This window comes from Sinocyclocheilus anshuiensis, unplaced genomic scaffold, assembly GCF_001515605.1.
Source record: "Sinocyclocheilus anshuiensis isolate Anshui unplaced genomic scaffold, SAMN03320099.WGS_v1.1 scaffold1159, whole genome shotgun sequence".
NCBI lineage: Eukaryota > Metazoa > Chordata > Actinopteri > Cypriniformes > Cyprinidae > Sinocyclocheilus > Sinocyclocheilus anshuiensis.
This window is the reverse complement of record NW_015547700.1, coordinates 202,996-220,556: the sequence shown is the minus strand read 5'-3', so window position 1 is coordinate 220,556 and position 17,561 is coordinate 202,996. Positions and strand designations below refer to the sequence as shown.

Sequence of the window (17,561 nt, the reverse complement as noted above, 5' to 3'; positions counted from 1 at the left end):
CTGCAAAATGTGAAAGCCCGCAGGTGATGGAGATTTACCGCTGATTACAGAAGTGGCTTTACTGATAAGATGCACGTTAAATATCGCATGCAATTTATCGTGCAGCCCTAGTTGAAAGGGATATGAAAATGTTGCTATCATTTACTCGTCCTCATGTTGTTCCAAACCTGGATGAATTTCTTTCTTCTGCTGAACACAAAAGAAGATATTTTAAAGAATGTTGGTAACCAAACATTTGCTGGTAGCCATTGACTTCCATATTATTTATTTATTTGAGTAAATGATGACAGAATTTACATTTTTGGGTGAACTATCCCTTTAATAACAGCAATTTAATGCTTATTTTATTGTTATTTATTACTAAAGTATTTATTAATAATTGTAATTACCTTTTATATTTTGAATTAAATTTTATGTCCAGTTTTCATCAGATTTTTATTTTAAGTTTTAGTAATTTTATGTGCTTTTGCCATTTTTGTCATTTATTTTTAGCTTTATTTTTATTTCAATTTTAGTTTTAGTCATTCTAGCACGTCAACTAAAACTTATTTACTAACATTTAGTTTCAAAATGTCAAATTTTAAGTTTTTCAAGTTTAAGTTTTCATCTTATTTTATTGTTTATTTTATTTTATTTCAGCTTTATTTCAATTAACAAAAAATGTAATAGTTTCAGAACTAGTTTAAGTGAAAAATAACAAAACTGAAAGATCAAAATTAACAAAATGTGAAAAATCATGACATGATCTGAAGGAAATAACAAGTAAAATGGGTTGTTTCATGTTTAAGTGCTCGAACAAGTGCTTGAGCAGTGTTTTGTCCTCTTTTCTCACACCAAAGGTTTGGAGACAGAAAGCTCAATATCTCCAGCACAAGCAGAATAAAGCTGAAGCTATGACGGTCAAGCGGAAAACTTTAGCAACATCAGACAGTAAAAGTAAAGGTGAGAGCAAAGCTGATCAGTTTATACAGAGTTCTGTCATGAAACTATCGGTGCAGACCGATAGGTTCTAACTCAGTCTGATAATCACATCATTATTCACATGGCACAGCTGATTGGTTTCTTTTCACATCAGCAGCCAATGAGCTTGCTGCTCAACATTCAAATACTTGGCTAATGCTTTGTGTAGCGGTTGCAGTGTGCTTCAGAAACCCTCCACCTTCCCCAGCTCCACCTGTACCATGCATTACCATGCTAAACTCTCCAAGAGTTGTCATGACAGAATTCCAAGTTATCTATCTTATAAATAAAATTTTTACTCATGCATCAACATTTTTCTTGAGTACTTTCTTGAGTATTCCTACATATCTGTTTATCTCAGGCTCCAGTAAAGCTGTCAGTTTGGTGGCAGGATTGGCCCCTCAGGGCCGCTCGTCTCTGGTTATGTCTTTGTCTCCGGCGCGGATACCTGATGTGGATCCCATAGATGCAGCAGCTCACCTGCAGCTGCTGGGCGAATCACTGTCTCTGATTGGACATCGACTTCAGGAGACAGAGGTTTGTGTTGCAAAACTGTCCCTTGTAGAGGCCTGTCCACAAATTAGGTCATGTCCATAAACGTCTCTGTTCGTTCTGTAGGGGATGGTGGCGGTGTCTGGCAGTCTTTCAGTGCTTTTAGACTCTATTTTATGTGCTCTTGGTCCATTAACCTGCTTGACAGCACAAGTTCCCCAGCTCAACGGCTGTCCACGCAGTATCTTGGTGAGACACACATTCACACACTGCAGTTTTTTTATTATGGGGTCCTCAAAAATTCACTGTTTTTATCCAGAACCTTAACAAAAGTTTCCTATTTGCTGTTCAAATAGAAAGTGTATGATTTCAACTCCTCACCCACTTTTTTTGCAGTCAAATACTTTGGACAACATCGCTTACATAATGCCTGGACTATGAATCTCCTAAAAGGCACTTACAAGAGACTGGGTTACATCTGGACGCATTCCCAGAAGCACCAAACTTTTTAAAACTTTTTCTGATCAGTGGACATTCTTCGTCTCTCACGTTTTTAAAAATGGTATTTAAAATGTTAGTCATTTTTTATTGTTGTAAAAAAAGATATCCTATTTTAGAGGACACTTTTGAAGTTTCCCTTTTGTGTTTGTGTTTAGTTTCAATGTCTGTTTTAAGATGTGTTTGTGAGTGTATGTGAGAGTGATCTGATTCACATGCTTTCGTAATGTCCAAAACATTTTATGTTTTAAAATTTGTAAACAAAAAAAAAAAAATATATAAAAAAAAATGTTATATGTGCAGTTTCATTTTAGGGCCAAAATTTTTTTTTTTTTTTTTTTCCTTATTTAATGTTGAGTTAATTTATATCAACAGCAGTTTAACTGCACTGTCATCATTTCATATCTTGCATATTGTATTTTTGTAATGCAAATGTTGTAATAATATTATAATTTTCAAGTTTTAGCACGCTTACAGGGCAAGCATGTATAAAATCATTTTTAAGGTGCAGTAAGTTGTCCTTTTACACCTTAAGAAATTAGTTTCAATTTCACAAATATTTTTATAATAATGTGCACAGACATGAAGACCCCAACCAACCAATGGACAAGGTCCTTCCTCACATAACACTCATTTGGTTCCAGAATAACTTTATCCAATATGCCTATGAATATTTTTTCAGTTGCATCAATAATTGAAAGGTTTTGCTTGATGCAGTGTCCAGTCCGATAGGTATCAGTATGCATAAAAAATTACTTACTGCACCAACAATTTAGTTTACCTTTAAAGTGATCATTTTAAATAAGTGATTGTTGGTAGTTTTAGGAGATGGAGGAAAAAAGTAAAATATATTTGCATTGATATATGTGCATTTTGCATTGACTTATTTTCATTAAATCTCAAAGACCTTAAGTGGGTTTGTTGTTATAAATTAATTTTCTTCATGTGCACATACGGTGACCCCACCCCCCAAAAATATTTGGACATGCAAGTCTGAATTTTCATGTACTAGATTCAAGTTCAAGTGTAACTACGTTTATGTAGTTCATCACATTAAATATGATAATTTTCCATTAAAGAATAGTTTACTCAAAAAATGAAAATTCCATCAAAATTTACTTTTTTCCTTCTGTGAAGCATGAAGATATTTGGAGAAATGTTGGTAACCAAGCAGTTTCAGTTACAATTGACTGCAGTGAAAAAATACAATCGAAATCATTGGGAACCAAAACGGTTTGATTTCCAACATTTCTCCAAATATCTTCTTTCATGCTTCACAGAAGAAATAAAGTCATATAGGTGAGTAAATGATGACAGAATTTTCATTTAGTTCTATAAAGACATTCATACATGTGCATCATAAATGTTAAATATGATCGCATTTAAAAATCAGTTCAAACTATCAACTTTTTTTCTTTAATTGATTTGCATGAAAATCAGATTTTGTATTTGTATTTTGTATGTATTTATATTGCATGTGTTGCTATGATACAAAGAGGGACATTGCCAGGGGTTGATATTTGCACATTTATTGCCTTTTCGAGCCTGAAATTCCTGTATTGCAGCTTTCCCAAAAACATTTTGTGTTGCTGCAAGATTAAATTACCGTGGAATGTCACAGCAGAGGCTAAATATTAGAAAGATAAGATTAACTGCTGCATTTAGCTGCAAATGTTTGAAGCATTGGCTGACTGAACCGAGGAAGAGTGCTCAACTTCCTGTTTGTGATTCCAGCTGATATAAATGCTGTATACTGTAGCCCTTTCTGCACCCAGTTCATGAAAACAGACACACCTAAGAAGTCTCTGTAAAAGGTGTGATTCAGAGACAGAGAGAGGAGGTGGGCGACCCAACAGCATCACATGTTCGGGCAGAGCCACGCTCACTGCCGGTGTTACGAGATTTTCGGTTTCAGTGGGCGGAGCTTACATGAATATTCATGAGTTTCCCGGACATGAGCATTTCAGTTCACGCTCCTTGTATCCATACAGTCTATGCTTGTATCTCAGCAGGTTTAATGGAATATTTTAAAAAAGGTAAATATATTTACAGCGTTGCACAAACCTATGCCTAGACTACGTTTGTTCATCATTTTCTAACAGTTTATAATGTTTTCATTAGTTTGCACCTTTTGTGCAGTCGTCACTGACTGAATGATTGAGAAAGGAAAAATTTAAATCGCATCATATGACCCCTTTAAGCTAGTTGTAACTTTCTTTGATTTCAGTTCTTGTGCTGTAGCTTGCAATGCTTTAAAACTGTGTCTGTTGTTAATTGTTTTCATTTTAATACAACAGCTGAAATAAACGTGTATTTGTGGATCGTTTTTCATCTATCCTGGTGTGATTGTTCTTAAACAGTTAGGCTTAGGCTGTATTTACAAAATGAATAGGAATCTAAGACCACACACAAGCATGAAAGTGTTCCTTTAATAAGTACAATTTTTAAAAACAAAATGTCACTGTCTCACATAATGTCAAACATTCACACCAACACACATTTTACCAACATCTCATCAAAAGCTAATCAAGGCCACAATCCAATCTTTATCACACTTTATTTTTTTATATGTAGAGGCCCTTTTTATTTATTTATTTATTTATGTAGTCATTTAGCAGACGCTTGGCTTTACACATACATACACAACAAAAAGAAAACAAGTAGATAGAATAGAAAAAGAATAGAGAAAGCTACTGTTAGAGGCCTTTAAAAAAAGAAAAAGAAAACAAGCAGTTGGAAATCGAATAGAGAGTGCAAGTGTTAGAGGGTCAAATATAGATGGAAGAGATGTGTTTTTAGCGGTTTCTTGAAGATGGCTAAGGACTCAGCTGCTCGAATTGAGTTGGGCAGGTCATTCCAGCAGGAGGGAACAGATTATGTAGAAAAAAAATCCTAATTAAGAGTATATATGTTTATGAAACTTTATGACTTAGCCTATAAATAATGTTGCATGAGTGTTTGTTATGCATCAAAATAGACCATGCATTTTTATCAATGATCATCGTGTATCATCCATCATTGTGTATCATCCAGGTACAGTGCAACACATGGTCAAAGAACAGATGACAGAGAATAACATTATGGTAGTGAATGTTATGTTTTAAAACTTAAAAGGTAACAGAAGATCATAAAAATAAATAATTGAAATGGTAGTTGGATCTGCGCTACTATTGGAAACCTGTGTAGCTGTAATCATCCATCCATTTTACATTGGAAACATGAAAAAATAAAGAAATTTCAGCAACATGTTTTTGCAGCACTGTGTAATTGTATCATAGTTTATAACCAGACAGCAGACAATTCACAACCAGACAACATGGAAAATGTTGAATGGGGTAAGTTAAGACATGGATCATCACACCAGTATACAATAAAAATAAAAATGTCCACAGATACGTTTATACAGGTTTATTTCATTTGTTGCAGGCAGTGATGTATTCAACAAATGATAACAACTAATAACAGTTTTAAAGCATCACAAGCTGCAAATGAAGAGCACAAAGAACCGAAATCAATGTATACAACTAGCTGAAATTTGCTGTGTTTTATCCTAACATTACACAAAGAATGCCTGCAATCATTCAGTCAGGGACGACTGCACAAAACGTGCACTGTAAACTAATAAAAACATTATAAACTGTTACGAAATGATAAACAAATGTAGTTTGTGCAACACGTTTTTGTTAAATGTGAGCCAAAATCATCACAATTAAAAGAACCAAAGACTTAAACTACTTCAGTCTGTGTGCATTGAATTTATTTAATACACTTGTTTCACAATTTGAGTTGAATTACTGAAGTAAATGAACTTTTCCACGACATTCTAATTTATTGAGATGCACCTGTATATCTCCCATTAAACCTGTTGAGATACAAGGAGCGTGAACTGAAATCCTCAGTTCCACCTGGTTCGACGCGCATGTCCGGGAAACTCATGAATATTCATATATGCCCCGCCCACTGAATCGGAAAATCTCGAAAACCAAAAATCTCGTAACACCGGCAGTGGGGGTCCGGTGTGAGAGGCGGGCGGCAACACTGGACTGTAACTGGAGCACTGATGGCAGGAAATGACGGTAGCTCTGGTAGTGTAGGAAAGAAGATACAATTATTTCTCGCATCCGAATAGGGCATACTAGATTAAATTACTCTCTGTTTAATATAGGAAAACATGAAACAGGTCAATGTATTTTTTGTAATCAGGCAGAAACAATAGAGCACGTTTTAATAAAATGTAAAAAATATGAAAAAGAAAGGTTAAAACTCATTAAGGAAGTAAGAAACATGGGTGTTGAATCATTTAATTTGTCAAACCTCTTGAAAGAGCATGCAGAACAAGGTAAAATATATGGTGCTATTGTTAAATACATTAAAGGAATAGGATTAATCAGGAGAATTTAGGAATGTGTGTGTTTTGGTTTTTAAAAAAAATAAATATATATTTTGGTGGCGGTAAATGCACCAGAAGTTGGGTGGCCATCCGCCATAAAACGTTATTAGAAGAAGAAGAAGAACACCGGCAGTGTTTTGACTGAACAGCAGGAGGAGAAACAGGAAGTACAGAGGAACACAGACCAGGCCATCTCATAAGCACACGGTACACAAAAGAGCAGTCTCTCGCTTGAAGGTAAGCTTCTCAAGCCTGTGTTATTTATCAGCTTTCACATAATCAGAAGCAGACATCGGTTGTTTGGTATAGCACACTTCGAGAGGAAGCTGAACACTTATGTTTTAGGCTGTTTGTAAGCTGTCAGTTGAAATGTAGCAGTGAAAGTGCTTTCCTGAGGTATGTGAAATGTGTGTTTGGGTTCCTCTGTGCTGAGTCATCTGAATGGAACACCCTTATTTTCCCATCAGCTGCTCTTTAGTGTGCTTTTTTTCATAATCTACTGCAAAATACATTATGTTCTGTTCCCTTTCAAGCCGCAGACTATGGAGGAAAATACAACACAAGATGAAATTCACCAGGAAGAGAAAGACGGATCGGAAAGCAGTGAAGAAGGGCAGACAGATCTTAAGGAAAGAGGTTTGAAGTCGCTTCCACTTAAGGAAGTTTACTTTAGTTTCAGAAATTATGTTTGTATCTGATTTACATTAGCCAAAAAAAAAATGTAGCCTTGTTTTATGGACATCTACTATGGTAATACCTTGTTTTTGGAAATGTACCGTTGTAATATATCCTGAATCTTGATGTCTACTATAGTACCATGGTGTTTTTTTGAGTGCCACACTGTAAGAAAAGTAATTTAGATTACCAGGCAGGTTGAATAATATTTTTGATTCAGATTGATTACCACATGAAACGCATGTTTTAGGTTGCAAAACAATTTTGCAGTGCATGTAAATACCACAGTACATTAATTACATAGTGGGTTATATGAAGTCTTTAAGTAGACACTCTCATAAAAAGGTATAAAATCCTGTGGTACTAATATGCACACTTTAAGGAAAAAGGTACTGCCCTGGTCACAGCTTTTGTACCTTTTTCCCCTTATATGTACCATAAAAAACATAAGCCATAATTTTGTCCTTATTTTTCTTTCCCTTTAAATGGCTTGGCATTTTTCCTAATAAACTGCAGAAACTCTTACTGAGACAAACATGTTTTTATTTTTTGGTGTTTTCTCTTGCTAATAGCATCTTTTACAGTATGTTCCTCTCCCAACACCCAAAGTAAAAAGGAAACAATTTTATAAGCATCGTCATTAAACTGTCGGCCCACCCATTAGCAGGTGGAAGATACTTTTCTATTCAGAAAACAGCCTTGCTAAAAATAAAAAGCTGAGCCGCATGAGTGGAGTGTAGTGTAGAGCTTTATTCGTGTGTTTAAACGGGTGTAACCATAACACACAGCCTGCTGACTGCAACATTCACAGCTTTTAGCAAATCCAGTCTTAAACCGTTTTATTAAATATTGCAGTTTAAGTTTCATGTCATGAAAAGGTGTTATGTGTCAGTTCAGTCTTTAGGTGACGCTATTGCATACAAATGATGTGATGCAGAACTAGTAAAATTGGCATTCACATTATTATTATATCCTGATAATCCGTGTGTGTAATACATCATAAAGACCCTGCTGTTTTAGGTATTAAGTGCTATTTAAACTTTATGTATCAAGTACTAGCACAATTCACTTTTATCTTTTGATGTCATAATATAATTGTTACTCCAGACATTTCTTGTTTATGTTCAGCATTCATTTGAACCTGTTGTCCATGTAGCCCATTAATATTTGATCTAAAAATATATTTAAATTGTTTGTTTTGTTTTTTGTTTTTGCGTCACTAAGCACATTTTATTCTTTTCGTTACTTTTCATTTTGTTCATTCAGGTCTCGTGCTATACAGGACCAGTTTATTTATCCTGGCTTTTAGGAAGTTCAACCCACGTGGAATTACAAGCTCCAATATTTGTGTGGAAAGAAAACGATGATTTTCGTTGAGATAGCGAACTGTTGTGCTTGTGAAACATGAATTTCCACTTAAATAGGAAAAATATTAAACACTTCTTGCTTTTTGTTTGCTTTGCTAATAAACCCATATTTGTATCAGTTTGTCACACCATTAACTGACATTGATCAAAATCTGTTTCTTCTTTAAATATTAAAAGGCATTAAATTAAACATTGTTCACATGTTTCACATGTTACAATAAATCAGCTGATATTGGATCATATATACAATACATTCTGTATACTAAAGCATACCACTCAAATAGATTTTAAAATAAAACTCAAATTGTTTTAAATCAAATGTGGATTTAAAAAGTGCAAAATTAATCTGCCATGCAGTTATAAATTTCATATTTTAATATGCCAGTATTGTAATGAAATTTTCAGAAATGAAATGTATTCATTTAAAGATGAGATTGAATTAACCCTCATAAAACCAATTACACAACTTTGGGTCATTTCATTTTTTTTTTCCATTATTTATTCAAAAGTAAATCTGAAATGTAAATAAATCAACAGAAATATTTTATAATATTATTTGGGGAAAAAAGCCAAATAAAAGTGGTTTCTTTGTAAGTGATGTCTGTCTTTAATAACGCTCGGTTTCTCTGTTTCTGTCTGTGGTTCTAGAGTTGAGACTGGTGCTGCTCGGCTCAGAGGGTGCTGGGAAAAGCAGTGCGGTCAATGCCATCCTGGGTGGCTTGACATCTGAGTCTGACTGTACCGGCCCTGAGACACCAGCCACCGACTGCCAGAAGAGACGTGTGGCGCTGGCAGGACGACAGGTGTGTTCATGTCTCACTTAAAGCTCACTTTCAGGTACCTGATCATTCAGTTCTGCACAGTTTTTGTGTAGTTTTTAAAAAAAGAAAGTTGCATCAAGGCATGTATGTAATTTCCTAGTATGTGACTAGGCATATCAAAAGCATTTCATAAAATGACGTTTATGTCTGCATGTTATGTATGCATGTCCTAAACCATAACATATATTGTACACATTTAACAGAAGTTTAGCAAACTTTAACTGCCTTTTGTTTGTTTGGTTGAAAGGTGCAATTATAAAACTAGTAGTTCATAAAACTGAGATGCCACCTGGGAGATTTAATTAGATTTAATTAAAAATTATAGTTTTTTTTTTTTAAGAACGTCAGTCCAATTTATATTTGTCTGCAAAACTAGTTTAAACCTTTGATTCAAAAAGATAACCATTTAAAAAATGAACATAAAAAGTGTTTACAATTTACAATAAGGTTCCTTTCGCTAACATTTAACATGAAAATGTAACAATTGTTAATAATTATATTATTATGAATTTATGATATATAATTCTAATGAGAAATATTATGTAAGTTAACATGAATGAACAAAGAAAAATACTTCTAAAGCATGTATTAATCTCAGTTAATGTTAAGTTCAACATTCACTAACACATTATTAAAATCAAAAGTTGTATCTGTTAATATTATTGGATATTCCTCACCTAACATCTAGCGTAGCGTTAGTTATGGCAGGTCACGTTACAATACATTTATGTTGGTTCTGTTCTGTTTACCCTGGGTGGGGTTATCGCTGCTCTCCCTGCTCTCATCCATGCTAGGCTGCATGGATGCGCAGGGAGTTCTTGCCCAGAACAGCCGCCAACCGCCAATCCAAACTGTATGCTAATTGTCAGTCATCTTTGATGATAGTGGTCCTGACAGAAATGAACAATGAACAGTTGTATTTTTAATAACTAACATTAACAAAGATTAATAGATACTGTTACAGATGTATTGCTTATTGCTGGTTAATGTTAGTTAATGCATTAACTAATTGTGCCTTATTGCAAAGTCTTAGCAAATATATTATACATATAACAATATGCTTGTGCCATTCAAAGTGGTCTAGTGTTACCTAAGGTTATACTAATAAACTATATTACACCTTGTACTTGGACATCCCTTTCATGGCTTTTTTTTTTGCTTTTTTTTTTTTTTTTTTGCTGTATTCAAATAGATCCATTAGTGCTCTCTTATTTCATAGTGTATTGAAGGGGCCATTTCTAAAAAATATTTCTTTGTCTTCTTCTCTGCACAGGTGGCTGTCGTGGACACACCTGACTGCCTGTGCATCGAGCGTCCCGCTGAGGACGTTCGCCGTCAGTTTTCGCTCTGTGCGGCTTTATCGACCCCGGGGCCCCACGCTTTCTTGCTCTGTGTCTCTGTTCATCGGCCCAGCAACCTGGAGCTCCAGATTTTGGAGACCATCGAGAAGGTATTTGGCCCTGAATCTGTCAGTAAACACGCAATGGTGCTCTTCACTCGCATGGACCGACTGCCTGAGGATGTTTCTCTGGACGAGTATCTCAATACACAACGGCCTGACTTGCTAGAGCTTGTGCAAAAGTGCGGGGACCGACATCACCCGCTGTGGCCGGGATCCAGCGTGGAGGAGCTGTTCATAAAAGTGGAGGAGATGGTGGAAGAAACTGGGACACAGTTCTACACCTGCCCTCTGTTGCAGGAGGCAGAGAGGAGAGTGAAAGAGAAGGAGGAGAAGATCTGGAGAAGCAGAAGAGAAGAAGGAGAGGATGATTTGGAGGGAATAAGGGCCGAAGCAGAGAAAAGTGTGGACGATTTGGTGGTTGAGGGAATCGCAGAGCTCTGCGTCTCCCCACCTAACACCTCGTTCTTATGCTGGTTGTGGGACAGTGTGGTCGGGTGGCTCCTGTGGCTCCCGAATATGGTGAGGGGCAGTGCTTTACTGGGGTCGATCGTGGGGTTGTTCGTCGGGGGGCCCTTAGGAGGGGCCATGGGAGCAGCAGTGGGCTCTGTGGCGACGGAGGTGGGTAGACGTAAACAAAAAACCAAGTGAGCACTTGAAAATTTTGTAACAGTTTATTGTAATTTTCATTAAGTCAATATGAAACATCAAAAAGCAGGTCAGTTGTTCATGTACATTCAATTACGAATATATAGTCAGCTACAAAAGTCACTACAAATGCTAATGCAATGCTATTCCATTAAATACATGCTTTTTTCCCCCCCATTACAAACTGTATTATTAACTTAATACTTAGATTTGAATTGAACAATTAACATTAATTTCAGAGTCTTAGATTTTGGGGTATCCACCTTTTGATTTAATGACAGAAGCACTTTACACAAGTTTGTGTAAAACTGATGATCAGGTCCATGTTTGCTTGTTTAATTTCTGATCCAGAAATAGTGCGGAATACTAAAATATTTCTTATTAATTTTACCTTATGACTTTTTTTAAAATTTTAAATGAAAACTTTCCATTTATATCTCTTTAAATTAGATGTAGAATTTAGATTTTCAGTTTATTTGTATGATTTTTAATCATACAAAGTTTAATATATAAATAAATAAATATAAACAAACTTTAATGTGTGTAATCAAAGCAATTCCAACTAGTTGAATGTTTATTAACCAATGATCTGTTAAGCATTATATATGCAGTAATGTTTGTTAATGTTACTCATGAAAAATATTATAAAGTGTTACCAAACATTCAAGTGCTTAAAAGAATCTTTATAGCTTAACACCAAAAGCAAGTATTACAAAGTCAATTTCTAATGGTGAGCAGAAGAGAAGGATTAAGAAGGGATTAATTTCTCAGACGTTTTGTGTACACCGTTAGTTTTGCACTAAAGCTTTTTTTGCCTTAAACACTAGATGCTATATGATTGTGTTTTGAGTTTAAAAAGCATCTATTCATAAGCACTGTAGAGCAATGGAGTGAAGATCACTGTCTTAACACTGTCACCAAATAGCTTTATTTCACACATGCACGAGTAAAAATCACAGTATCACTTTTAAGTCTGAAGCGCTTTCTTTGAAGTAAGCATTGAACTCTAAGCGCACTATAAACTCAGGATTTGTTTACAGGCCATAAACATCTCCGGATCTAGGTGCATAACAGTGATTTTATTACATCACTGTTGCACTAAACAGCTGCTATGGAACAAATGCATGCTACACATTTTCAGACTGATCGCATGAGCATAAATTTAATAACGCTCCTCATGTAAGTGTTTTTCATGTGCAATTTTGCCACTTAATTGGTTTGCAGTTCAAATGTTTCTGCAGCTGTTTTGGAGTATGAAAATAAAGCGGCTTAATGAAAACAATCAGTGATGGTGTGATTAATTTCTGTGTTTTATTTATACGCACATATGCAATCACTGGTTTCAGTCATTGGGTTGGAGTTAAGAAATAATAGAAAAAAAAAGATAACAAATATGAAATCCCATGCACATATGGCCATATATATTAAATGCCAGTATTTATTTGTGATTAAATTTGAATTTTCTTAATATTTTCATAATATTTAAAAACATTAATATATACAGTGTATATATATATATATATATATTTGTTACCAATATTGTAATATATGTACATATTAAATAAATTATATTTAAAAATATGAAGTAAATTAAAGTTGCATATATGCACATATAAAACATTTGACATCAAATCATATATAATAAACAGTGGCACAAAGCATTTGGACAATTTAAGGTCACACTTCTTCACAATTGTTGCTGAATGCTGTGGTGATTTTTAGTGGATTTAAGTAAGATTTCCTCAAGTTTGCATGTGTAGTTCATCACATTAATTATTAATACGATCCATTAGTGTTTAATAACCAGAAAGTGTCCAAATAATGTATATCGTGTACATTGTTATTTTAGCATTTATAACCATTTATATTAAGTGTGTTATATGGAATGTTTTGCTTGAAAGTGTGCTTGTGCTATCTTTTTTTAAAAAGTACATGTTTTGTTATATAATACAAAGATTTTCATACACACAAGTGCTGCTTAAGTGTCCCGAAACCATTTGGAGCCACTGTATCATATATCCATGTATTTACTGTAGGCTACATGTATTGTCTGCCACATATCGCATTTCTGTATGGGATTTGTATGGGACAGAGAGGATGTGTCTCTGAAAAAACAAAGATCTATGATAAATCCAATCAACCCATCAGCTAAGTCTTTTAACAGCTTCAGGAGCCACAGCAGACAAGAATATTGTGAAAACGCTTTTATACCACTGCAGAAAGACGTCAGACAGACCAATGCAAAGACGTCTCTCTCTCTCTCTCTGCCTCTTTTGCAAGAGCAGGTTTATGGTTTTGACATTGACATAAGTGATAGTCTGCTAAACCCATCCATCAAAAAAAAAAAAACCCATCCCTGGATTTCTGCCTTTAGTACAGCAAGGCGTTTCCTCATGTGGGTGGTCCGCCCAGGGAGAGAGAGCGAGCGAGAGACACAAGCCTGCTCTCATGTTTCTAAGCACAGAAAGAGAGAGAGATGTACAGAGAAAGAGCTTGCTGTGGGACGTACATCTGTCTTCCAGATGTGGCTTTATGCAGTTGTTTGAAACAGGAAAAAAGAACATTTAAAAAATAAAGGAAAATTGGTGCTAAACAGATTTTTATTGTCAGGGATTATGGATGTAGTGCTCTATAGATTACAGTATAGCAGGCTGTGTATGACTCAGCCAGTACTGTATATTTTAACCTCAGATCCATCTTTTAAAAAACGATGCAGGAATGATGTAGTGCGGTCCCCTGCGTACTTGGACTTGTGGATAACGTGTTTAAAAAGGAACACCTGTCCAAATATTATTCTGTCCTATTGGACATGCGTCTGGAAGAGGACAGGGAGAGAGGGGGATGAGAAAATGAGGGAGAAATGTTGTAAAAGCAAGCAATGGAAAAAATGAAAAGGAGGGGACTGTGGATTAAAATAAGAAAAAAAACTGTAAAAATATGAACACCCGAGTTTGTTTCCCCCACATAAAAAACACTGAATGTTCTTTTCACGGCTATATAGTTAGCTCTCAAAGGACCCGATGCCCTTGAGAACCGACACCGTAATGATTTGTGCCGGTATGTGTAATACGGGCCAGAGTCTCGCGGAGTCACAAGTGTGGCCCATCTTTAAAACGGTAAGGATGAGTTATGCCGCTGCGGCCCTCAGCGGAGATGTTGTTATAAGGGCCTTGTGGTCCACTCAGTGAGGAGCAGAAGCAAACTGCAGATGCCTCGGCTTCGCTCTCTTAAGACCTGTGGCCTGAGAAAGAGCAAAATCGGAGCAAAAGAAACCGAGGAGGGACACACACACACTTTTCCCACAGCGCGCACATCATCTTTTAGCCGTTAGCTCGCTCTGTGCGCTTTTCAAAATCAAAAAGCCGTGAACGCTCGCTAATGTGCAAACAATGGGCTGCGGAATCGATTACAAATGTAAGATCTCTTGCCATTTTTTTATTTTTATTATTAAAGTAATATAATAAGATTACAGTTTTAACTAGGAAATACCGTTTTGCCACTTTAAATCTAAGCCACTTTAAGCTTTTGTCGAAAGTGTAAAAAAAACTATATGAAGTAGCGGGTTTTCGTTGGTTGAAAATTATAACAAATCGTTGAAATAACGGAATATTTATCGTGTATATCGATTTTTGTTTACAAAAGGCCTAAATTGAGAGAACGCACAAATGTTTTTCAAGGTCTCACACGGTTACTTCCTGTTTTTAGATAAGCCAGGCAGCTCAGTCATTTCCGGTCAACTGTCAAAATCAGCTGCGGAGCGCCCTTTGCTCAGTTTCTCTACATAATCCATTAACAATTTGAAGAAAAATGTTGTTTGTCTGTGATTGACGGTGAAACTGTAGCGATGTAGGAAACGAACTAACTGACAAGCCTATGTCAAAAATATCGTGTATATCGATTTTTGTTTACAAAAGGCCTAAATTGAGAGAACGCACAAATGTTTTTCAAGGTCTCACACGGTTACTTCCTGTTTTTAGATAAGCCAGGCAGCTCAGTCATTTCCGGTCAACTGTCAAAATCAGCTGCGGAGCGCCCTTTGCTCAGTTTCTCTACATAATCCATTAACAATTTGAAGAAAAATGTTGTTTGTCTGTGATTGACGGTGAAACTGTAGCGATGTAGGAAACGAACTAACTGACAAGCCGATGTCAAAAATAAACCTGTGCATCAAGTGATTCAGACTAAATTCAGAGTAACAAAACTACAGCAGCAAGTAAATTGGCTGAATGTATATTAGCTTCTACAGTTAAAAATAAAACTTTAAAAAATGTAGTTTTTAAATTAAATCTAAAAATATTTCAAAATATATAATGCATTATTTAATTGTTATACCATTAATAATTAGCTTAATTTGTAGTTAACTAGTTAAGTATTAAAAAAAAAAAACCCTTATAGGCTATTGGCGTCTGGGCGTATTTATTTTTTAAATGACATGAGACTTTGTGACTTCCTGCACTTGCTGTACTTTATACTTAAGTACAGTAAAAGTACTAAAATTTGTTATAATTTTATAATATATTCAAAAGCAAGACGTGAAAAAAACTAGGGAGTTGAAATTGCAACTGAGCTCATGAGTGATCTTCTGCTGCCATCTACTGGTTATAATGATAATTTCATGTAATTTTCATCTTAAAAGTCTTTGTTTTCAGCCAGGAGACATTTTTGGCACATTTTTTCATGTCATCTTCAAGAATCAACAGGGAATCTTTAAAGTAAATTTTACTGCACAGCTGTAGAGTTGAGAAATAATAAAGGCTTTAAAATATTATGTTTTAAAAATGTGTTCATGACTATGAAAGTAAGTTATTGATTATCAAGAATACAATTATGTAGTTTACGAGATAGCATCGCTAGCAAGCTAACGTTAGCCTAAATAATTAGTTGTCAGCATTTAAATGCACAATTATGTGTCTAGGTACTCTCCTGGGATTGCCAGGCTCGGCATATAAAACTATATGTTGCTAAATAACACGAAACTTTATGTTAATGTCGCCATCATTATTTACGGTGTTGCAATTATTTTGTTTCTCAGTTTCTGACAAGAACAAAGCAGGAAAGGTGAAGGTCTCAAGAGTCTCTACCTATATATACCACAACGTCAAATGACGCTTCACCGGAAGTTTACGAGCTGGCTTATCTTTATGTGGAAGTTTTAAAGGACGCTCCGTGCATAGTCTATTCCATATCAGTATATGAATGTAAAATGAAACAAGATACCTTCTGATGTTCATTCATGTTCATTTCGTGCTATAATTAGTAAAGCGGAAGAGATGATCGGTCAACGATCCGCTTGAACTGAGGCGCTACCCCTATGTGTTGAAGAGTGACAAAACAGTATTTATTGTTTGAATATCTTAAAAAATGACAAAATTTGAAATCTGAAACTTTGTTTCACACCAAAAGTAACCTGCTCTGTCTTGTCTGTGGGCGCATTGTCAGTGTCCTCTTTGCTCCGCAATGTATTTTTCACTGCACGAGAACATGTGTGGCGTGAGAGCGCCAGGCTTGTTGTCGGACGTAACAACAGTTACTAAGGGGGGCGAGTCTTTGCGAAGGGTCAATATAAATCACATAGATGCTTGTTAAGATACTATCATGTGCCATCAAACAATCCATTTTTTTAAATAAAATGCTTTGTTGTCAAGTAAAGTAAAATGGTAATAACTACTGTATTACCATGAAACTAAAACTTAACATCTTAACAAAAAATCTAATTGATCTAATAAATTGAAAACAAATCTAGTAAATGTAAAGCACAATTCTAATAAATTGAAATAAAGTAACATAAAGCTTTTATACTGATGCCTTTCATACATAAAGAAGGGACATAGACTTGGCAAAGTTTATAAAAATTTTAAAGGGGTCATATGATGCGATTTCAATTTTTCCTTTCTCTTTGGAGTGTTACAAGCTCTTGGTGCATAAAGAAGATCTGTAAAGTTGCAGACTAAAGTCTCAAATCCAAAGAGATATTCTTTATAAAAGTTAAGAGTCAGCCACGCCTACCTAAAACGGCTCGTTCTAACACGCCCCCACATATCTACGTCACGATGTGGGAAGATTTGCATAATGCCGCCCAAATGTTCACGCAAAGAAAGAAGGCTTAACTTTTTTCTCGCTGTAGTATTGTTGCCGCCGCCATGTCGTGAAGGTGCTGTGTGTTTTGTTGTGAAAGCGAGACTACTTTGTTTGGTCTTCCAAAAGAGGACGATATCCGCTTCGTCATGCCTGGAGCTGATCCGTGCTGGACGCTGAGGAAAAACATCAACTTTGCGCTGTGGATCGCCGGATCGGCTTTCACCGTGGACGAA

General features: G+C 35.6%; 2 protein-coding genes across 5 annotated transcripts in view; both read left to right on the top strand.

The window, feature by feature from the left end:
* LOC107703878 (HMG box-containing protein 4-like) overlaps positions 1 to 2,142 on the top strand; it is a 10,927-nt gene extending 8,785 nt beyond the window's left edge. For all 3 annotated transcript variants that reach the window (XM_016506671.1, XM_016506670.1, XM_016506669.1), the window contains exons 10-13: positions 840 to 942; positions 1,322 to 1,497; positions 1,579 to 1,701; positions 1,849 to 2,142. In XM_016506671.1, coding sequence (XP_016362157.1) covers positions 840 to 942; positions 1,322 to 1,497; positions 1,579 to 1,701; positions 1,849 to 1,893 — 447 coding nt within the window. In that variant the 3' untranslated portion in view covers positions 1,894 to 2,142. The remainder of the gene's footprint in view (positions 1 to 839; positions 943 to 1,321; positions 1,498 to 1,578; positions 1,702 to 1,848) is intronic.
* Positions 2,143 to 6,444: 4,302 nt separating this feature from the next.
* LOC107703890 (GTPase IMAP family member 4-like) lies at positions 6,445 to 11,608 on the top strand. Of its 2 annotated transcripts, none has more exons than XM_016506694.1 (4): positions 6,445 to 6,577; positions 6,874 to 6,976; positions 9,031 to 9,185; positions 10,477 to 11,608. In XM_016506694.1, exons 2-4 carry the CDS (start codon positions 6,883 to 6,885, stop codon positions 11,251 to 11,253), a joined length of 1,026 nt encoding a protein of 341 aa, XP_016362180.1. In that variant the 5' UTR covers positions 6,445 to 6,577; positions 6,874 to 6,882; the 3' UTR covers positions 11,254 to 11,608. The 2 variants fall into 2 exon arrangements, with proteins under 2 accessions (XP_016362180.1, XP_016362181.1); XM_016506695.1 differs by lacking the exon at positions 6,445 to 6,577 and adding an exon at positions 6,590 to 6,736.
* Positions 11,609 to 17,561: the final 5,953 nt, after the last annotated feature.

Excerpts from the sequence above, each read along its gene's own strand:
- LOC107703890 (XM_016506694.1), top strand. The coding sequence starts at position 6,883 with ATGGAGGAAAATACAACACAAGATGAAATTCACCAGGAAGAGAAAGAC. Across the intron at positions 6,977-9,030 it reads GACAGATCTTAAGGAAAGAG|AGTTGAGACTGGTGCTGCTC; the intron begins GTTTGAAGTCGC and ends CTGTGGTTCTAG. Across the intron at positions 9,186-10,476 it reads TGGCGCTGGCAGGACGACAG|GTGGCTGTCGTGGACACACC; the intron begins GTGTGTTCATGT and ends TTCTCTGCACAG.